The 22,170-nt window shown below is 57.6% G+C and overlaps 1 protein-coding gene across 1 annotated transcript; it reads left to right on the forward strand.

Moving 5' to 3' along the window:
* The first annotated feature begins 2,828 nt into the window (after positions 1-2,828).
* On the forward strand, positions 2,829-21,116 carry PLEKHM2 (pleckstrin homology and RUN domain containing M2). The gene is made up of 21 exons (XM_021684380.2): positions 2,829-2,850; positions 4,706-4,740; positions 5,542-5,648; positions 6,038-6,147; positions 6,664-6,763; positions 7,298-7,385; positions 8,212-8,398; positions 9,686-9,745; positions 12,861-13,089; positions 14,387-15,229; positions 15,496-15,565; positions 15,668-15,758; positions 16,025-16,089; positions 16,449-16,537; positions 17,275-17,407; positions 17,657-17,847; positions 18,267-18,332; positions 19,017-19,176; positions 19,470-19,649; positions 19,735-19,851; positions 20,124-21,116. The coding sequence occupies exons 1-21, from the start codon at positions 2,829-2,831 to the stop codon at positions 20,256-20,258; spliced, it is 3,078 nt and encodes a 1,025-aa protein (XP_021540055.1). The 3' UTR covers positions 20,259-21,116.
* Positions 21,117-22,170: the final 1,054 nt, after the last annotated feature.

A 22,170-nucleotide genomic window follows, 5' to 3' on the forward strand; every position in this document is an offset into this window, starting at 1 on the left:
ATATATATATATATATATATATATATATATATATATATATATATATACAATGGAATGTTATGCAGCCATCAAAAGGAATGAGATCTTGCCATTTGCAACGACGTGGATGGAACTGGAGGGTATTATGTTGAGCGAAATAAGTCAAATAGAGAAAGACATGTATCATATGATCTCACTGATATGAGGAATTCTTAATCGCAGGAAACAAACTGAGGGTTGCTGGAGTGGGGGGTGGGGTGGGAGGGATGGGGTGACTGGGTGATAGACAATGGGGAGGGTATGTGCTCTGGTAAGCACTGTGAATTGTGCAAGACTGTTGAATCTCAGATCTGTACCTCTGAAACAAATAATGCAATATATGTTAAGAAAAAAAAAAAAGAAGAAGAAGAAGGTGTTTAAAGAGTAGACTTTGGAATCCCCGCTAGCGAACCAGTGAACAGAATGGTAGTTCTCGAGAGCAGAGCACTTCGTTATATCTTATTTGCACCTACTGTTAGGTTTAGCCAAGTGCTGTGTTATTGGTTTGACTAAGAATATGGGTTTGGGGCTCCTGGGTGGCTCAGCCAGTTGAGCATCGGACTCTTGATTTTGGCTCGGGTCATGATCTTGGGGTCATGGGATCGAGTCCTGTGTCAGGCTCCGCGCTCAGTGGGGTGTCTGCTTGTGATTCTCCCTCTGCCCATCCCCCCATTCACGGTCTCTCTCTCTCTCTCTCAATTAAATAAATTTTTTTTTAAGATTTTTATTTATTATTTGAGAGAGAGTAGGGGCCAGGCAGGGGGCAGAGGGAGAGGGAGAAACAGGCTCCCTGCTCAGCAGGGCTCGATCCCAGGACCCTGGGATCATGACCTGAGCTGAAGGCAGACGCTTACCCAATTGAGCTGCACAGGTGCTCCTAAATAAAGAAATCTTTAAAAAAATAAAAAATATGGGTTCATTATTCTTAATAAGCTTGGCTAATATTTATTGAGTGCTTGACGCTTACCAGGATGTATGGTAAGCCTTTTGCATGCTTTATATCATTCCATCCCCCAAACTAGCACCATCCAATAGAATTTCCACAAGGAGGGAAATGTTCTATATCTGCACTGTCCAGTTCAGTAGCCACTCACCACGTGGGGCTATGGAACATCTGAAATGTGGCTAGTGCCACCGAAGAACTCAATTGTTAATTGTGTCTAATTTTAGTTAATTTAAATGTACCTAGTCCCATGAAGCTAGCCTGTGGCTGCTGTACTGGACAGCTCAGCTCTCTCCCATTTTGCAGATGAGCAAAAATGAGAGTTCAGCCGGTTGAGCAGTTTGCCAAAGGTACTCGGCTCCATCGTAACACAGCTGAGCTTTGGACCCCCGCTTCCTGCCCCCAGCCCCCATTCTTTGCCACCGTGTTACACGCCTTTTCTGTTGTACTTTCTGCAGGAGTGGATTCGTGGTTGTCAGACTGTTCTGAAATCATAGTATACGTGTATGCATGCAGCCCACCTTGCAGTCAATGTGCAAGACCTACCTAAAGAAAGCTGTGAAACTTGCCAAATGATAGAAAAGAAGACCTGCATAAATGGGGGAAAATTCCACGTCCCTGGATGAGAAGACTTACAAAGATACGGTTTCTCCCCGCCAAATCATCCCTAGACTCAGTATAATTCTACTCCAAATTTGATTCTAAAAGATTATGCCAGAATAGTCAAAACAATTTTGAAAAAGAATAGCTGGGGGATGGGGTGGATTTGTTCTGCCCATATCAAAATGATGAATAAGAAAATAATTAAAAATCAGAGACTGGTAATGCCTGGGTGGCTCAGTCGGCTAAGTGTCTGCCTTCAGCTCAGGTCATGATCCCAGGGTCCTGGGATCGAGCCCAGCATCAGACTCCTTGCTCAGTGGGGAGCCTGCTTCTCCCTGTGCCTGCTGCTCCCCCTGCTCATGCTCTTTCTCTCTCTCTGACAAATAAATAAATAAAATCTTTTTAAAAATAATAAAAATCAGGGGCGCCTGGGTGGCTCATTCGTTAAGCGTCTGCCTTCGGCTCAGGTCATGATCCCAGGGTCCTGGGATCGAGCCCCGCATCGGGCTCCCTGCTCAGCGGGAAGCCTGCTTCTCCCTCCTCCACTCCCCCTGCTTGTGTTCCCTCTCTCGCTGTGTCTCTGTCAAATAAATAAATAAAATCTTTAAAAAAAAATAAAATAAAATAAAAATAATAAAAATCAGGGGCGCCTGGGTGGCTCAGTCATTAAGCGTCTGCCTTCGGCTCAGGTCATGATCCTAGGGTCCTGGGATCGAGCCCCGCATCGGGCTCCATGCTCAGCGGGAAGCCTGCTTCTCCCTCTCCCACTCCCCCTGCTGTGTTCCCTCTCTCGCTGTGTCTCTCTCTGTCAAATAAATAAATAAAATCTTAAAAAAATAATATAATAAAAATCAGAGACTGGCCCAGGAATAGGCAATGGGCTGATTAAAATAATCTAGACAGGTGGCATATGAAATCACAAATCAGTATGGGACCGTTAATAAATGTGAGAATGAGTTCTCCATCCAGAAAGTAATAGGCTCAATCCTTACCTCATGCCACATATAAAGTAAAGGTCTAAATGCAAAAAAAGAAACCAAAAAAGTCCGAAAGCTATAAAGGGATAGAAGTACTTTTATAATATATGACTGGGGAAAACAGGAAATGGTGAAGGGCAAGTTTGACAGATTTGACTACCTAAAACATAGAAGTTTCTCAATAGGATAAAAAACACCATAAAGAAAACTTAAAGGTCAGTTGACATGGGGCAAGAATAATAATTCAAAGCAACACGCAGGATTAAATCCTCCACCAACAAAGAGCTATGACAGACTATCCGGAAAAAGGTGAGCAGACAGAAGATCGAGCAGATTGAACAGGTCGTTCACAGGAAAAGAAATAGCAATGGTAGGAATGGCTCATACGAATGTTCAGCTGGGGGGTGCCTGGGTGGCTCAGTCGTTAAGGGTCTGCCTTCGGCTCAGGTCATGATCCTGGGATCCTAGGATCGAGCCCCGCATCGGGCTCCCTGTTTGGCAGGGAGTCTGCTTCTCCCTCACCCACTCCCCCTGTTTGTGCTCCCTCCCTCGCTGTGTCTCTCTCTGTCAAATAAATAAATAAAATCTTTAAAAAAAAAAAAAGTTCAGCTGGGGGTGCCTGGGTGGCTCAGTCGGTTGAGCATCTGCCTTCAGCTCAGGTCATGATCCTGGGGTCCTGGGATCGGGTCCCTGCATTGGGCTCCCTGCTCAGCGCGGAGTCTGCTTCTCCCCCCTCCCCTCCCCCTGCTCTCTCTCTCTCTCTCTAATAAATAAATAAAATCTTTAAAAAAAAAAAGAATGCTCAGCTGCACTAGTGATGAGAGAAATCCAATTTAGAACGATCAGGTACCGGGGGCACCTGGCTGGCTCAGAGGAGCATGCGACTCTTGATCTCGGGGTTGTAAGTTCCCAGCCCCACGTTAGGCGTAGAGAGTACTTAAAATAAAATCTTTAAAAAAAAAACAAACAATGAGGTACTGTTTTTCCCCAGTTGGACTGCCAAGAATTAGACTAATTATGTCCAGGGTTAGCCGGCACCGTGGGAGTGCAAACCAAGGTCTGCAGGTCCGTTGTAAGCACTCACCGCGCAGAAATACCCACACAGGGATCCACGGATGTTCGCTGCGGTATCGTGTGGCATCAAAGAAGTAGAGACAGCGGCCATTGGCTGACAATGTCCTATTTCAGCCTGAGAAAATGCAGTCGCTCGGTATGTGATGGTACAGAAATAGACGCGTCGTACATTGTTAAGAAAAAGCACATTTGGGAACAATGAGTATAGCATGACCCGGTTTCACATTTAAAAACAATTTTTTTAAGTCTGCGTATGCAGGACGCGTATTGGGAGGACACACATACACACACACACGAGCTGTTGACAGTGGGGAACAGGGGGCCAAGAGGCCTTTATACTTTATACACACTTCCATCTTGCTTGAGTTTTTATGGTGAGCAAATGTTGTTTTCGGATTAATTGTTGCAAAGGTCTCTTGACCCGAGAAAGGAGTCTGAGTCCCAGCTCTGGCTCCCCTTCACTTAAGCCGACACTCACCGTGAAGAACTTCACTTCTACTGGTTTTAGCCCCCGTCTCTGTTTAAATAAAACAAACACAATCTTAAAGCTTTTCCATGTCTCTCCGGTGTTGTGGTAGGTGTGGCCACTTTTATAATCAAGAAAATGGGTGAACGTCCATTTTGCTTTCTTAATGAGGGAGTTTGCCAGATCTCTAAAGATCCTGCCAGCTCTGTCATCTAAGACTCTCTGATCACAGAAGAAGAACAAAAAGCCGGACACCCGTGTGGTGGTTCTCAGTACTGAAGCGAGCAAGACAGCCTCCAGCCATCGCTGGGAGGGAGTTGGGTGGTTGGCATAGGCTTGCTTTCTTTCGGTTCTGGGAACCTTCCTCCCGGGCCTGATTTGCCCGCCTCTCAGGGCTGCTGGGCTTACCCTGGGCCACAGGGAAGAGAGGCTATTTTTGTTGTGGGCGCTGAATGGTTGGCCTCTCGCCAGGAGCGCGTGCTCGTTGGTGTGGTTGATGTAGCTTTGCTGCTGCCGTCTCAACCACTGCCTCCAGAAAACACTTGAGAACGCGTCTGTCCCCTGCCAAGCTTAAACCTGAGATGAGCGTTCTTCTTGTCTGTCTGTCCCCCGTCTGGCCATTAGAAGGGCAACAGCGGCCCGGAGTATGGCTAAACGAGGTTCGAAAGTCTTGTCTCCTAGGGCTTTACTTGAAAAGGGCCCTGCTTTCTAAGCTTTAACCAGAGAGAGCTGCCCTCACCTTCTTCAGCCCGTGCTCAGTGCTGCAGTTCATCTCGCCTGCTGCCCCCTTCCTTTTATCTGTCCAGCCTGCTGGAAACAAGCATCCTTCTTGGTGTAGGGCTGGACATGAGCCTGGCATGGACCCCGGCCCATGCCCAACCTTGTCCGTTTCCTCGGGCAAATCCAGGGCCCCACGTCAGCCTCTGGAGCCAGCGCCCCAGTCCATCAGCCCTTAGTTTGTGCAGGGGAGCTGCTCCAAGCAGGGTATGTTGTACAACTCCGGAGCGGGGGGCATTTTTACAGATAATACCTCATGTAGTGCCCCTGGGGGGGTGTGGCTCCGCAGCCCTGGCTCGAAGCCCCGTACCGCCTGGGACCTACACACGGACGGTGGGTCCCTCCCAGCATCAAGCTGTCGCCGTGCAGAGCGCGCACTGGGGGCCTCTCGGGGCCTGGGCTCTGGGGATGCAGCTTTGCCCTCGAGCCTGCAGGGTAAGCAGCGGGTGGTCACCACGGATTTATCATTTGACGGGTTTTCTTTCTTTTGTTTTTTGTTAAGATTTTATTTTTAAGTCATCTCTACACCCAGCGTGGGGCTCGAACCTACAACCCCGAGATCAAGCGTCGCGCGCTCCACCGAGGGAGCCAGCCAGGCGCCCCTTGACTGGTCGTCTTAGCCATCTGCTATAGCCTTCTTCTTTATCTGTTTCTCATTTCGGGCGCGGTTCTTTTCCTTTCAGTTGCAGAGCTACTTTGCTGCGTGTGAAGATGAGACCCCCGCCATCCGGAACCACGACAAGGTCCTGCAGCGTCTGTGTGAGCACCTGGACCACGCCCTGCTGTACGGGTAAGGTGGGGGTGGTCTCTGGGGGAGACCCTAGGGCGCCACCCGGCCCGGCCCAGGCCGCGAGGAGCCTCCAGAGAGAAGTCCCCCGCCATGCCTGCCTTTTATTCCTGCTTTCTCTTGGCAGAAAGAGATTTGCCTCACTCAGGCAGACCGCAGGCTGTCTGCAGCCGGCCCCTAAATGGCCTCTGCAGAGGCGTGAACGGCCGCGGGAAGAATTAGCGGCAGATGAGCCGCTGGGTGAAGGCGCGGGGGTTGCCTGGGGGCCCTGCGGGGAGCCCGTCGCCTTCAGCCGGGAGCTCGTTAGCAACACGAGGCTGCTGGGCCGGCGGACTGCAGCTTCCCGGGGTGGCCCCATTTCGGTCATGGCATCTCCTGTCCTATTTTCGCAGACTGCAAGACCTCTCGTCTGGCTACTGGGTGCTCGTCGTGCATTTCACCCGGAGAGAGGCCATCAAACAGATCGAGGTGCTGCAGCACGTGGCCACCAACCTGGGGCGCAGTGAGTAGCACCAGGACGATGCTGCGGGGGGCCCGGGACTCAGGTGCGGGCTCAGGGTCAGCCCCAGGAGGCTGATCCCCTTGTGCTGTCCCGCGGCAGAGGGGCGTTCAGGTGCCGGCGCCCTGCGCCTGACAGTTTGTTGGAGCATCGAGGGTGGGGGGAAAGAGAGCGAGGTGCTGAGGAGAACCTGACTGCTACCGAATCCCAGCCCGAGCCCAGAATGGGGAGCTGGCTTCTCTCCCTGAGCCAGGATTGGTGTTAGCTGGCAGGATCGGTGCCCAGTCCTTCAGCTTCTCAACCCACCTGGAGTTGGGTCCGAGTTCCCTGGGCTGCCACCAGCTAGGGTCTGGCTAGAAAACCACAGGTTTCAGGGGTTCCAGCCCCCCCAAAGAGAGGAGGCTATCAGAGCGCTTGGTCCCCTCAGCTGCTCTCGCTGTCCTTCCTGCCCTTGCTTGGCCCAGAGAGCCAGCACCCTGACGGACCTTCCTGCCAGTTACTCCCCTGCTCCGTTTGCAGGTAGGGCCTGGCTATACCTGGCACTCAACGAGAATTCCCTGGAGAGCTACCTGCGGCTGTTCCAGGAGAACCTGGGTCTGCTGCATAAATACTACGTCAAGTGAGTGTTCGGAACAGTCTGTCTCATGCAGCCCCGGAGCTCCCCTTGAACCTCGTCCCAAAGACTCTTGCCACATGTGGACACTGTGGTGTGCCGTGTCAGAGGCCTAGCCTGGCATGGCATGCTGAGGACACGTCAGTGGTGGCCAAAGGGCCCTCAGCACTTGCCTCTGATGGCCCTGCCAGGAGTACGGGCGTTCCCACTACTCTGCCTCTGCCCGATCCTCCACCCAGGCCTCAGAACTTACTAGAACGCTCAGCCTCGGCTGGGCTGCCGCAGGAACAAAGTATCTGTGGTAGCTGCCAAGAGCTAGATGAGCCTTAGGCTGCAGGTCCCGTGTCTGAAGACAGTGGCCGGGAAGAACTGCAGGGCTCCACAGCCGGAGGAGAATGCTGCAAAGGGTGGGGCAGGGCGGCCCCCAGCTGGGCCGCCGTCCAGGCCGTGGGGATGCCACACGTCAAACTTCGACACAGCCAGCTTGCCAGTGAGCGCGGGGCCAAGCCGGTAACCGTCGTCCCTCCTTGTGTCTCGCAGGAATGCCCTGGTCTGCAGCCACGATCACCTGACTCTCTTCCTGACCTTGGTGTCTGGGCTGGAGTTCATTCGATTCGACCTGGATCTGGTGAGACCCCCTGGCTCTCGCCGCCGCTGGGGGCGGCAGGGTGGGCGGGCTGGACATGCGGTTTTACTCTTCTGGTCCCTCTCAGGGAGCCTGTTGGGTGTGACTGAGCCTGAGCAACACCTTGTTTGTTCAGGGTCAGAACAGTGGAACTGGATGGAAGGGGGTGATCCTCTCTTGGCTTATCCAAGCCAAATGCCTAGTGCAGGTGACTCCTTCCTGCCTCTCTGTCCAAACTGGGAGAAAAGCCACATTGCCTGGAGTATTTAGTGCTAAGGTTCCCTCCTCCGTGTTTAGGACGTGAGTGTTTGAGAAAGACAAGGCACATTCATCCCTGTTCCTTTTGGGACCCTAGAAGTGTCCTCAGCTCCTTGCTCCCCGGTCTCCCTCACTGTCATGCACTAGAGAAACAGGACGTGGGCCCAGGAAGGGCTGAGGAGGGTCCAGAGCGTCCCTCGGACTTGGGCGCCTCAGCATGCAGCTGCCCCGTCCTAATCCCATCACCTTCCCAGGTCCCTGCCCCAGCAGCACAGACCGTCTACGGAAAAGTGGTCAGAACTGGAGAAAACGAGCCGCTCTTGTGGTTGAGGAAGTCAGGGAGGGGCTGCAGGCAGAGCTGGGATCTGCCAACTCTGTCTGCCTCGAGTCCAGAGCTTTAAGAGCCACAGCCATTCCCATGACTCCTTTTAGCAGCTTATTTCTGAATTGCGTGCCTTTAGCCCACCGATTTCCCAAAGGAGAGCTAGCAGGGGAGGCCGGTCGGAGGCAGGTCTGCGCCGGGCCCCCGAGGCTCCCGCAGCCGAGCCGGCTCTTTGTGCTCTCATCTCAGGACGCCCCATACTTAGACTTGGCCCCCTACATGCCCGACTACTACAAACCTCAGTACCTGCTGGACTTCGAAGACCGCCTCCCCAGCTCCGTGCAAGGCTCGGACAGCCTGTCCCTCAACTCCTTCAACTCTGTTACCTCCACCAACCTGGAGTGGGATGACAGTGCCATTGCCCCCTCCAGTGAGGGTAAGCGCCCCGGGGGGCAGGGAGCCACGCCTCTGCTGTGGCCCTCGTGGTGAGGCCACTCGCCTGGCTGGGTGATGTCCCTCTGGGCTCGTTGTGGTCTGATGGGGGAGATTGGAAGCTCAACAGGGCCCACCATTTCCCAGATCTTCACTCATTTCCTCAGCATCTCCGTGGAGGGTAAAACACAGGTTCTGGGGACAAAAAGCCAGAATGAGATCATACGAATGTTAGACCCTTTTCCAGAAGGCTAGAGCCCTATGCCCAGGGCCGGGGGCGGGGGTGTTTTTTTAGGGGGGGAGGACGCTCTTCCTGCCACTACAAGGGTGAGTGCGGCCTGCTCGGGGAGGTCGTCCTACTCTGATTCCAGGCAGAAAGAGGCTGAGCAGCCCCTGGAAGGAGAAGAGAGAGCCAGATGGGTCCAAAGAGGAGGGTTTCTCATGAGCCCCCATTTCTCGTGAGCCCATCGGGTTTCGGAGTCCCTCCTGCACTTGCTAGTGTGTTAGCTGATTGCGCCCCCTGCATCCAAGACTGAAAAAGGTTGTCATCACGTCTGTAGGTCATTCTGTTGTCTGGATCCAACAACTGATGGGAACAGCCTGGTTTCTTTCAAACCTTAAGCTTCTGTGTTCATTTATAAAGCTGGCTGTTTCTCCACCTTTGTTCATCCCATGTGGGAAAGGAGAGCTCTTCATTTACTGTACCCTGCCTCACCTCCAGGAAGGGGGCACCCCAAGCACAAGTTCAGTCCCCGGGGCTCCCTGTAAGTGCATTAGCATTGAGATCTTGGCCTTCCTCTTTCTTCGTGTCTGCTCCAGCCTTGTTAGCAACACTTGCATTGCTCCTTGTACAAGTGGAAGGCGGCAGCTCAGTTTCCTCGGATTGGGCTCATGGGCTGCCTCCAAGAAGTCAGGGGCCGGGCCCTGAAGGGGCAAGCCAGGCCGCCCGGGGGTGGAGGTGTCCCCTTGAGCCCCCCCTTACCTCCGATGCTGGGTTCAGAGGGAAGGAAGGCAAGGGATGGAGAAGGTTAGGTACGTTCTTCTCAGCCAGAACCAGGTCCTGGGGTTGGAAAGGATTGTCCTCAAGGATCTTTCCAGCTGGTCAGCGGCTCCTGGGCCAGCACAGGAGCTGAGAAGCATAGTAAGTTCCCTGAAGCTGTTAGAGAAAGTGCAGAAAGTTTAACTTTTTCCTCTCTTGTTTTCTCCCCATGTCTCCCACCCTGCCGACCCCACCCTCCCTGTCCTTCCACGACCTGTTTCTAATCTTCAGTTTTGTCCCTCGTTTTTATAGATTATGATTTTGGAGATGTGTTTCCAGCAGTGCCGTCTGTACCCAGCACAGACTGGGAAGGTGGGACAGAGTCCGCTGTTACCCTCTTTTCCTGTTTTGCTATGTTTCCATGCCAAGCTTGCTGCATGATTCGAAATCAGCTCATTATTTATAATAATGTCAATGATCATAATAAAGCCAAGTTTGGTGTTCTAATAGATGGAATTCTGCAGTAGGAGAACTTGACCTCTAGCTCTAGGCAAACCCCCTTCTCCTAGTGCAGGACTCCTGCCTTTATGCAGTGGCCTCGTGGAGTCACCAAGTGACTATGTTTCAGGGACCCGTGGATCACCCTCCCCGATTCTGATGCCATTGGGAGCACCAGATGTGCGTAGGGAACCGCCAGCTCGTGGGGCGCTAGTGGCCTGATCCAGCGAGCAGAGGCTTGTTCTGGAAAGCGTGGGTTGAACCTGTGGATCGTAAGCTCCTTTAGGTCAGATGTGCTCTTGTGTCAGAAGCGTCAAGGAGTAAAGGCAGAGGGCTCAATTCCTCCAGTCCAGTCTTGGTGGCTTCCTCTCTGGTATCGTGGAAAGAGCCTGAAGGCCCAGTGGGCGAAGCGGCCCAGGTACACCTGGAACTTCCTGCAGGGAGATTCTCTTTGAGGTTTTTTTTTTTTAAGATTTTTTATTTATTTATTTGAGAGAGAGAGAATGAGAGAGAGAGCACATGAGAGGGGGGAGGGTCAGAGGGAGAAGCAGGCTCCCTGCCGAGCAGGGAGCCCGATGCGGGACTCGATCCCGGGACTCCAGGATCATGACCTGAGCCGAAGGCAGTCGCTTAACCAACTGAGCCACCCAGGCGCCCCTCTTTGAGGTTTTAAGGCAGATTAAAATATAATCTGTCCGCCCTCCCACCTGTCCACTAGGTGGCAGCCGTGCTTGGGCATTCTGCCCAGGACTCCACTTCTAGGCTTCTGGAAACCTGCGGGGCTCTCCCCCTCATTCCTGTGGTTACTTAAAGCACAGGGCATTGTTTCTGAGAGGGTTAATGCTTCCTCCTTAGATCTGAGGCCATACCCCACCCCCCCATTAAAGAGCCTTCTGCCCTGGGGGCTGCTTCTGCCCGGGGCTGGGCGGGGGGGGGGGGGGGGGGGGGGCCAGCCCCTGAGGGAGGGGGTGCTGACTGCTCACCCGGGCAGGAGGCTTAGGTGCCCTTTCCACTGCTCCAGAGCTGGTCCCTTTGTTATTAGCGCCGGGATCTCTGAGTAATGGATGACAGATGATCTTTTTCCAAGTAACGTATGAAATAGCTTAGTTTGAGGGAAATAAGACAGGGCATTGGGGAAAATTAATTATGTCATCTGGCCAAGAGAGTAGCACTCAAGAGTGCCACAGGTTAGTTAAGATGAGCTCGAAATCCAGAATTCCATCGTAACCTCATTTATCCTCTCAACCTCTCTTCTTGCAGTGCACATGCTGGGCATTGATTTTTTTTTTCCCCCTCTGATTCTAACCACTAACCCCCTCCTGACCCAGCTCCTCGCTGCTCTTTGCAGTCACTTGACAGGCAGGGCCTGACCCTCCTCCGCAGCCCTTCAGAGCTCCCAGTGGCCCGAGAACTAACAACCTGGGTCGTGCTGCTGGCTCAGGCTGGGCTGGGCTCCCAGGCAGGGTGAGCTTTGTCCCCCTGGGAACTCCTGCTTCCTGAGTTCCAACTGCAGATCTCCAGGGGCTGGAACAAGAGTGTATGGCCTCGCAGGACCCTTCTTTGAGACTGAAGGACAAGGTTTTCTACCTCTGAGAACTAAGGCTCTGGGGGCCCAGGACATCTGAAGGAAGTGTATGTTGCTAGCGGTTTTTTTTTTTGGCAGGGCTGGCGATTGCCTTTGGCCCCTACCTTTGCCCTTATATTAAAAGACACTGTACTTTTTTAAAAAAATGAATGATGTGCTGCATCAGCAGACAGCTGCCCAGTGTTTCCAAGACCCACTAGGAAGTGGACAGCAGGTTGGGCCCTTCCAGATGAGGCTGAGGATGGGAAGCATGTTTGCTATGTCTCCTCTGGGCAGATAATGGCCCACAAGATGTGTGTAAGCTGGCAAATGGGGCGTGAACATCCCATGTCCCGTGCCATTACCTCTCACCCGACCTCTTCCGACAGCTGGGCCTCAGTTCTTTGCTGGGGTGGCTCCCATCTGCTGCCAGATAAATGCCCTGTGTGCTTTTCGTGCTCCTGTTCCAGTAACCTGGGCTAGATGGTTGGGGGCAGGGGGAGCAGTTAAACCAGCCCCTCTCTGGAGAGGCAGTGCCCCCCCACCCTGCCTTCTCCCCAGGGTGGAGCCAAGGGTGAGGGGGACCCAGAAAGGACCAGTAGGCAGGTGGAGGCTTGAGTGAAATGGAGTTCCCAGCTCTCGCCTTAAAGGGGTGCCTGGTCCTGCCCCCCGCTCTGGGAGTGTGCCGATGTCGGGGCTAGAAGCAGCCGCCGAAGGGCCCATGAGGCAGCTGTTGGGGGGCAGCCACTCGGCACACCTTTCTTCTCCCTTTTGCATCTCCTTGTTGCCCTGGTCTGTCATTCTGCCTACTGTGCTCTGGGCCCTTGTTCTGCCTTTCCCCCGTGCTCCTCACCCTCTGGATTCCCTATCCTGTCTCTCAGCCCCTGCCCCCACTCTGCACCCCTCAGTTTCTCTGATCCCCATAGTCTCCCTCTATTCTCTCTTCCTTTGTTGCTTTTTATCTGCCTCTGGCACGGGGCAGAGGGGGGCCCCTCAGAGGACTGCCGGCGGCATGCAGCGCTGCAGGGGCTGCCGAGCACCCCCCTAGCTCCCTCTGATGGAAGGCTCTAGGGTTAACCTGAGAGGTTTGTGGCCCATCTCCTCTCGAGGCACCAAGTCACCGTCCCTGAGGAGCTTCAGCCTGGAGGCTGCTTAACCTTGGGGCTCTTACCTCGAACTCAGCCAAATTGCTATGAGCTCCTGGGGGTTCCCAGTGGAGTGGTGATGGTGTCCCTCCAAGTCACTCTTAAAGCACAAATCCCGTGTCCTGTTGGTCTGAGCCTTCTGCTCCTAAAACAGGGCCACCCTGATCAGATTGCCCCGGGAGGAACTCACCCGCCTCCCTCATGAGTTAAGGCATGCTTTGGGGGCCTGGGGTCCCCAGATGGTGTCTGACGGGCTGTCTCCTGTTTCCTGTTCTCCCAGATGGAGACCTCACAGACACCGTCAGCGGCCCCCGCTCCACCGCCTCGGACCCAACCAGCAGCAAAGCTTCCACCAAGAGCCCCACCCAGCGCCACAACCCCTTCAGTGAGGACCAGGCAGAGACCGTGTCCTCCTCAGACACCACCCCGGTGCACACCACCTCTCAGGAGAAGGGCGAATCCCACGCTGTCGACCTGCCAGACCCCTGCACAGAGCTTGAAGTCATCAGGTAAGCGGGGGTTGGGGGAGCGTCCGGGTGTCCATCCTGTCCGCTCCCAGCATCACGTTTTAGTCCTCGCACGCTGGGACCACACACCCCGGGGACGGACCAGGATCTTCCTGGAGACTAAGGGGTCCTCCAGTGGTTCTTCGAGCAAGAAGAAACAGAGGGCCTGAGCCCAGAAGGTGGTGTGGCCCAGACGACAGCCGTGGCTGGTGGCCGGGGCCACAAGTGGGCTGCTGGGGCATTTGTCAGGTTTATCCAGGGCCAGAAAACGCCTTCGGACTGGAATTCTTTCAGTTCTTGGATGTCACCGAACAGTTCCTGAGATGTATACTGATCCTAGTTCAGCGTGGCTCCTTGAAAGAAGTGTCTCCATCATGTAGGCAGGGACCTACCTAGAAGGGAAGGAGGAGGGGCCCCTGGGTGGCTCAGTCAGTTAAGCGTCTGCCTTCGGCTCAGGTCATGACCCCAGGGTCCTGGGATCGGGCCCCGCATCGGGCTCCCTGCTCCGCGGGGAGCCTGCATCTCCCTCTGCCTGCCTCTCTCTCTCTCTCTCACTCTCTCTCTCTCTCTGACAAACAAATAAATAAAACCTTAAAAAAAAAAAGAAGGGAAGGAGGTGGTGCAGGACAGATTGTGGAGCTCTTGGCCCAGAGCCTCCTGGGCTCCTTGACCTGCTCCGACTCCTGCCCCTAAAACTCTAAGTGCCGAAGAAGAAGATGTGCATGTTGTACCCTCCGAGGCTTACTGGCCCAAGGCAGGGGTCAGGGGTCCCACCCTGCAGGCTGGTTCAAGGCCTGAGCCGCTTAAATGGCTCAGACCTGGGGTCACCTTGCCAGGCCCATCCCAGCCAACTTGCCACCAAGGAAGTTTGAGCCCAGAAGACTTTGGGTGCACTTCTGGTTGAATTATCCACGGTGATACCTGATGGGAAGGGAGGTCAGCTCACAGCATACCCAAGGGGACGGCTAAGTAGAGGCGCCATGACCGACCATGGCCCATGCTTGTTCCCCAGAGTGCGGCTAGCACAGCTGTCGTCAGCTAGAATTCAGAGGACCTGCTCAGGGGTTCCTCGGGTCCCCACCTCTGCCAGCAGCGGGGGTACCTCAGGGCCTGAGCTGTTCTTGCCGCTCCCCCCACCCCGGCCTAGGGCCTCCCACCCATCACTGCCCAGGGCCGCCGAAGCTCCCGCTGTGCCCTCAGAGGTCACCCGGCCAGGATCACCCCTTTTGACCCAGCCCGCCTAATTCTCCAGTACTGTGGCACTCAGGTGGTAAATGTCTCCCCATCACTACTGTCCCAGGGTCACCAAGAAGAAGAAAAGTGGCAAGAAGAAGAAGACGAGGTCGGATGAGGAAGCTAGTCCACTTCACCCCTCCTCGAGCCAGGACACCTGTGCCCGGCGGGGGGATGGTGACAGCCTGGTCAGCGGCCCAGGCCTGGGGCGGGCCCCCCCGGATGCGACCTTTACCTCCCCCCAGAAGGAGGGAGAGGGGCCCAGCAGCACAGCGGAGAGCAGCGAGCTCTCGGAGCCCAGCCAGATAGGCCTGCTTATCCCCGAAATGAAGGACACCTCCATGGAGCGCTTGGGGCAGCCCCTGAGTAAGGTGATCGACCAGCTCAACGGGCAGCTGGACCCCAGCACCTGGTGCTCCCACGTCCAGTCCCCAGACCAGTCCTTTCGGACCGGCTCCCCCGGGGAAGCCCCGGAGAAGCCGCCATTTTGCGACTTTAGTGAGGGGCTTCCAGCCCCAATGGACTTCTACCGCTTTACCGTCGAGAGTCCAAGCACTCTTACATCAGGTGGCAGCCACCATGACCCTGCAGGGCCTGGCCAACCGCTGCATGTTCCTGGTAGCCCTGCGACTGCTGGCCAAGAAGAGGGAGGAGGAGGAAGAGAGGGACAGACGCTTGGGCCCCTAGAGGACGCCCCCAGGGAGCCCCGGGAGCTGGAGACCCGGGAGCTGGACACTGAGTTGCCCCTGGTCGGGGAGGGGCCTGTGACAGAACCAGAGCCTGGGACCCATGAGACTCTTTGCCAGCTCAAGCGAGACCAGCCCAGCCCATGTCTGAGCAGCGCAGAGGACTCTGGGGTGGATGAAGGGCAGGGGAGCCCATCCGAGATGACCCACTCGGCAGAGTTCAGGTGAGCAGGGCTCACCTCAAAAGCCGGTGACAGTGGGCATCTGTCCTCCAAATAAACAAAGCGCAGCTCCTGGAAGGACCAGCCTGGGCTGGGAGGCGGGATGGGGTGTAAGTCTCCCCGCCCCCCCCCACACACACTTTGGCCCCCGGTCAGGGGCAGAGCCACGACAGCTATGCTCCATCTGGGTGCCTGTGTGGCCATGTGGGTCTGTGTCACCTTCTGCCCTTGCCCTCGCCTGACACCTCCCGCACTTGTCCCTCTCACAGAGTAGACAACAATCACTTACTCCTGCTGATGATCCATGTGTTTCGAGAAAACGAAGAGCAGCTCTTCAAGGTCAGTCCCAGGAACTCCAGGGCAAGCGGGAGAGCATGAGGCCCCGGGGTGGGGCGGGCGGGGGCCGGCGGGGCCTGACCCTCCTCTGTCCCGGCCCCTCAGATGATCCGGATGAGCACCGGGCACATGGAGGGCAACCTGCAGCTGCTGTACGTGCTGCTCACGGACTGCTACGTGTACCTGCTCCGGAAAGGTGGCCGCCGCCCCCCAACCCCGGGCCTGGCCAGGGCCGCTGCTGGGGGCAGCCTGAGCATGAGGCCCACCGCCCTCCCTTTCCCTGCACCGCCCCCCCCTCCCCCCCGGCCCTGGCTCTCGGCCACTCGCCATCCCAGCAGCCCCAGGAGATAAGCGCCCCGTGTCATTCTCCTCCACCGTGTGGAGGCCAGGTCTTAGAAAACGGGGCAGGGGAAGGGAAAAGAGGCCACTGTGAGTCATAGGCATTGGGGTCTCCTCTCTCAGGGGCTGCGGAGAAGCCGTACCTGGTGGAAGAGGCCGTTTCTTACAATGAACTTGACTATGTGTCGGTGAGTGCAGGCTCGGCAGTTGGCACATACCCTAGGCCAGGGCTCCTCGGCCTCCGGCGTGTCCCCGCCTGGGCCCCACCGCCCCCGGGCTCAGGCGTCAGCTTCTGTCTCAGAGTAGCGTCCACACTGATGCTGGGGAGAAGAACCAAGTTTGAGGACGCTTCTCCGTCCACCATATTTCTGACCGTCCCTCCCTAACTCATGCCAGGGTCCCGGGCCCCTGGGGCTTTGCCTTGGGCGACTCCGGGGTGTGCTTCCTCCCTCCCCAGCTAGCCCGCAATGCGGCCACGGCTGCCACCCCCTGGAGGGAGCAGCCAAGGCCCGTGCGCGTGTGAAGGTGAAGCTACTGTTTCTGGCAGGTGGGCCTCGGGCAGCAGACGGTGAAGCTGGTGTGCACCAACCGCAGGAAGCAGTTCCTGCTGGACACGGCTGACGGGGCCCTGGCTGAGTGAGTGACGCGCCCCCCGCCCCCTCCCCGTTTGCATGGGACTGGAGAGCCGCTTCGACTCCCCAGCCTTGCGCAGTAGGATACAAAGAAGTGGCGAACAGATGTGTTCCCTCCGGAACCTGCGGGGGGTGTACACGCACACTGACGGACTCGTGTCCTCAGCTCCGGGGACCCGAGACCCTAGGTGGCCACCAAAGAGGAAGGGGGCTGGCATGAGTTACTAACAGGAAAGAAACGGGGGGCCACAGGAGCGCCTGGGTGGCCCAGTCATCAAGCGTGTGCTTTCGGCTCAGGTCATGATCGCAGGGTCCTGGGATCGAGCCCCGCGTCGAGCTCCCTGCTGTGCGGGAAGCCTGCTTCTCCCTCTTCCACTCCCCCTGCTTGTGTTTCCTCTCTCGCTGTGTCTCTCTCTGACAAATAAATAAACAAAATCTTAAAAAAAGAAAAAAGAAACGGGGGCCACAGAGTGCATACAGAAATGACTCGTAATAAGATGGTGTCATTATCCTGACTCGGGTCCCATCCGCACCAGCGTATCTGGTCTGCCCTCACCGGCGACCCCAGGCCCCCCGGCGCCACTGGGAATGGCTCGCTCGGCCTGCTGCATGTCACTGCCCCACCTGCTGCCCTGAGCTCCCTCCCCGAAGTTTCTGTGACCCCCCTCCAGGCCAGGATCCCGTCCAGTTGAGGGGTGGTCCCCACCGGGCCTCTGACAGCAAACCCCATTCCCTGTGCAGGTTTTTCTTGGCTTCTTTGAAGTCCGCCATGATCAGAGGCTGCCGGGAACCACCTTACCCCAGTGTCCTGACTGATGCCACCATGGAGAAGCTAGCACTGGCCAAATTTGTGGCCCAGGAGTCTAAGTGTGAGGTAAGTGCCAGGGGTGGAGGGGAGGGGTCGTCCCCGAGAGGCCAGCTGTGGTGTCAAGGTGAGGTCAGGCGGGGCAAATAGATGTCTTTAGCTCTTGTCCGTCCCCCACCCGGGAGGGGCTCTCCTACCCCTGGGTCCTGTCCCCCGCCCCACTGGGGCGTGTCCTTGCTGCCTCAGTGGCCATCCCTGGTGCTGGGCCATCGGTGAGCCGGGCCCAGACCTCACCGCTCTGTCTGCTGCCCCTCCCAGGCCACTGCTGTCACCGTGCACTTCTATGGGCTTGTCCACTGGGAGGACCCCACAGATGAGTCCCTGGGTCCCATCCCCTGCCACTGCTCACCCCCCGAGGGCACCATCACCAAAGAAGGCATGCTGCATTACAAGGCGGGCACCTCCTACTTGGGCAAAGAGCACTGGAAGACTTGCTTCGTGGTACTCAGGTGGGCACCCCCGCAGCGCTGGCCTCAGGCTCAGCCTGGAGCTTGTTGGGCCGGCCATTGAGGAGAGAAGCCCGAGGGGGCCTCCGCCCACCCCCACAAGGGTTCTAGAGTTGACCTACCTGGGGATATTAGAGCTTATGTGTAAAGCCAGCCATCTTCGGGGCCTAAGGAACTCTGGGGCATCAGGTGTAGGTCTACGCTGGGCTGCGGCCAAGCCTCTCACTGTCTCGGATCTGCTGAGGAGGTAGCGTGCCCTCCTACGCCTCTGGTTCCTTCTTCACCCTCCGTTTCACAGAAGACAGGCCCCTTGGCCTCTGGGGCATCAGGTGCCAGCTTGCGGGGGGTCCCTGGGATCTGGGCTCCACCTGGCCCCCAGTTCCTGAGACAGACCTCACCCCTGCTATGTTGTGCCCCTGCAGCAACGGGATCCTCTATCAGTATCCCGACCGCACTGATGTCACCCCCCTGATCTCGGTGAACATGGGGTGAGTGCCCTGGCGATGGGGGGTTGGGCAGGTGTGGGGCCTGGCATCGCCGCCCGAAGGTGGGGACTCTGGCTGAGCCTGCGGCGCAGGGTTCCTGTCCTCCCTGGCTTGAGCTGACACCCCCTCTTGTGCGTTCAGCCCACCCACTCAGCTCCCCCCGGTCCGGCAGCCCTGATTGGTACCCAGGCGTCTGCTGAGCTCTGAGGGCTAAAGCACCCTGAGCAAGGGGAGGAGGGGCAGCTTCCTGTCAGGGAAGCAAGAGGAACTCCTTGCCAGGAAAGGATCTGGTCAGGCCAGGGAGGGCGTCCCTCCCCTGGGAAGCTCCCGACCTGACAGAAGACGGACACACACATTCTTGGGGACAACCTCGGGACCAGAGAGGGAGTGTGAATGAATGTGCCCTGGTCCTGAGAGGGCCAGAGCTAGGAGCCCATTCTCACCCCTCACCCGGCCAGGCTAACGTAGCTGGAAGGGTCTTGGCAATTCTGGAGACAGAAGTTGTTCCACAGAAGGGGGTGGGCCTGGCCGGCCGCTGTAAGCCTCTCCCGAGAGCCCGAGGGGTCCACACCACCTTCTGGTGTCCTCCCACCTCCGGGACCGCAGGTGCAGGCCTGCCGTGTCCGCCTGCCTCGAGCCGCCCCCGCCTGCTCCTTGCCCCTCTCTCACCCTCCTCCTCCGGCCCAGGGGGGAGCAGTGTGGTGGCTGTCGGAGGGCCAGCAGCACGGATCGGCCCCACGCCTTCCAGGTCATCCTCGCCGGCCGGCCGTGCCTGGAGCTGAGCGCCGATAGCGAGGCCACCATGGCCGACTGGATGCAGCACCTCTGCCAGGCTGTGTCCAAAGGGGTGAGCGCCTCGGGCCTGCGCCGTCCATCCGGCCGCCCGGCCCCGTTCAGGATCCCCAGGGGCCCCTTCCCCAAACCCACACGCTCGGGGAGCAGCCCACGAGGACCAGGACAGGGGCGTCCAGGGGCAGACCTGAGAGCTCAGGGCCACCGTCACCGCTGTCCCCACGTCCGCTTCTGAGGTGGGTGGAGCCCGTCTGACGGCTGGCCGGGCCGGAGCAGGGGGTTCCGGTGCTGGCCAGCCCAGGAGAGCGCCAGCTTGCCTCTCCCCTCCCCTCTGCCAATGCCCTTCAGGTCATCCCCCAGGGGGTAACTCCGAGCCCCTGCATCCCCTGCTGCCTAGTGATCACCGACGACCGCCTCTTCACGTGCCACGAGGACTGCCAGACCAGCTTCTTCCGCTCCCTGGGCACGGCCAAGCTGGCCGACATCAGTGCTGTGGCCACTGAACCGGGCAAGGAGTACTGTGTCTTGGTGAGCTGGGTGGGGGCGTGGGGGGGAGAGCAGGCCCTGCAGAAGGGGCGCTGCATCTGCTCACCTGGGGACCCGCTTTCCCCAGGAGTTTTCCCAGGACAGCCAGCAGCCCCTCCCACCCTGGGTCATCTACTTGAGCTGCACATCTGAACTGGACCGATTCCTGTCTGCACTGAGCTCGGGGTGGAAAACCATCTACCAGGTACCTGGCCGCCCAGGGCCCCGAGGAGTGAATGGAGCCACTGTCTGGGGAAGGGAGACCTGCATGGTACAGAGGCTGGAGTCAGGGGCCTGGGGACAGCGCCATACCAGCAGCTCCGTGCACCTGAGGCTACAGCTGATAGTCGAGCCCAGGAAACGCCACTCCTGACCTTGGTCCCATGGTGCGGGGGTGACTCCGGGGTTCCCACGGCTCCCGGGAAGAGCAGGGTCCCGGCCGCAGCCCTCACAGATTCCCTCCGTACCCCCACACAGGTGGACCTCCCCCACAAGGCCATCCAGGAAGCCTCCCACAAGAAGTTCGAGGATGCCCTGAGCCTCATCCACAGTGCCTGGCAGCGGAGCGACAGCCTCTGCCGGGGCAGAGCCTCCCGGGACCCCTGGTGCTGAGGCAGAGCCGGCCAGCACCCCGGGGGCCGAGAGAGGCCTGCCAAGCAGCATCCGCTGTCCTCGCTCCGGGCCAGGCTTCCAACCGTGTTCACAGCCCACTCCCGCCCTGGGGGACAGAAGCACCGGGTCGGGGCTCGAGACAGGGTCTCTCCCCTCCCAGGGATCCAGAACGGGTGCTCCACGCTCTCGGGCATCCCGCCCGGCCAGTGGTGACCGGAGGGCGCTGGGGCAGAGGGTCTGAGCCCTATGGGCTCTGCGTATGCACGGCACATGCAGATGCAAGTGCCTCTCTTCAGGGTAGCAATGAGAGTCATACCAACTCTGAGGGGAGCAGAAGGACTGAGAGGGCAGGAGTCCCCTCTTCCTCTCCTGGGTCAGGGCTCCGGACCGAGGCCCGGCCGTCCTCGTTCACTTTTGACCACTCAGCTGGCCGTGCAGGGAACCTGGACGCTCAGGCCTCCGTGCATGCTCCCTCCTCACCAACTCCATCCCCAGGCACACTGCTGTCTGCCTTGCGAAGGCCCACCGCTGGGGACCTGGCCGGGGGGTGGGGGGGCCGGGGGGGGGGAGGCTGGGCGGCCCCTCCCTGGCTGCTCGGAGGCCCTGCATGTCCTCGGCCCCTGCCTCTCCCCAAACCGCAGTGCCCAGCGGACCCAGGAGGACCCGGGAGGCAGGCCATCTCCTTCTGCCGGGAGCAAAGGGGAGGGAGGAGGGCTTGGAGAGGAGCAGAGCCCCCCAGACTGGCATCCCGGAGTGTGCCTCCTGACCATCCCCTGCTTGGCTGGAGTCGGGCCCTCTGGGGGAAGAGGTCAGATGATCTGGGTTTTGTTTTTTTTAAATAAAATAGACATGTTATATTGCCAAGACTTGTCACGGGCCCTTTGTGACCAGGCTGGAGGTGGGGGATCCCAGCCCCCCTCTAAAGCCCCTCGGCCATTCAGTCCCTGATTTTCTTCCATCAGCTGCACAGTGCTAACACTGGACGCCCGGTCACCCACTGCCCCTGTGCTGCTCTCTGGAGCTCAGGCCCCGAGGGTTTCTTGGCCTGACCTTTGCTCTCCCTCCTATTTCCTGCAGTGGCCAGGGGAGGGGAAGCCACCCCTCTAGTCCCAGGGCCTGTCTGCACGGCCAGGGCTAGGCAGTCCACGGCCAGCCTCCCCAGCTCTGGGGGCAAGGGCCAGCCATTTGGGATAAACTCAGGAGAGTCCAAGCTGTCTGTCCCCAGACTTCTTGTTGAGCTGCTGCCCTGGGGCCTGGCCAGAGGGTGCTGCCAGGCTTACCAGGCCCAGGCCGGGAAGGGGAAGGTGCCCTGAGGCGCTCAAGCACCCCGCACTGCCACCTCCAGGCCCTCACACCTGGGAGGACAGGGGTGCGTGCTGGGAAGGGTGGGTATGGAGGCTATCGAGGTGGGTTCCAGGCAGGGTGGCTCTGCCTCTGGTTCTGACTAGGACTTGGGTGATGCGGGCTGTCTGTGGCAGGAGAGGGCTGCCCTGGGGACAGAGGCCAAGGTGGGCAGGGTGGTGCTGGCTCCCAGGAGTGTGAGGTCCCTTCTGACAAAGGGCCATTTCCATGCCAGGGCCTCTCCTCTGGAAACCTACAGCCCAGAAGGGGCTCCCACCAGAAGGGGGGCAGGACGGGGGGCAAGTCCACATGGGGTGAGTGACCAAAGCCACAGGCCACTCCTTGAGACACATGGCTCAAGGGCCCTGAAGTCCTGGGAGGCAGGGACGGGGTGAAAGGAGCCAGAAGTGGGGGCGGGTGGGGGTGGGGAATGTGGACCATCTTTTACTGGGTGAAGCCCTGTGCCAGGCATGTTCTTCACACATCTCTAGTCCTCCAAAAATCCTCTGAGGTAGGTACTGATATTCCCATTTTACAAACAGACTGAAGCTACGAGAGAGGAAGTGATTGC

Source organism: Neomonachus schauinslandi, chromosome 4 (assembly GCF_002201575.2).
Source record: "Neomonachus schauinslandi chromosome 4, ASM220157v2, whole genome shotgun sequence".
Lineage (NCBI taxonomy): Eukaryota > Metazoa > Chordata > Mammalia > Carnivora > Phocidae > Neomonachus > Neomonachus schauinslandi.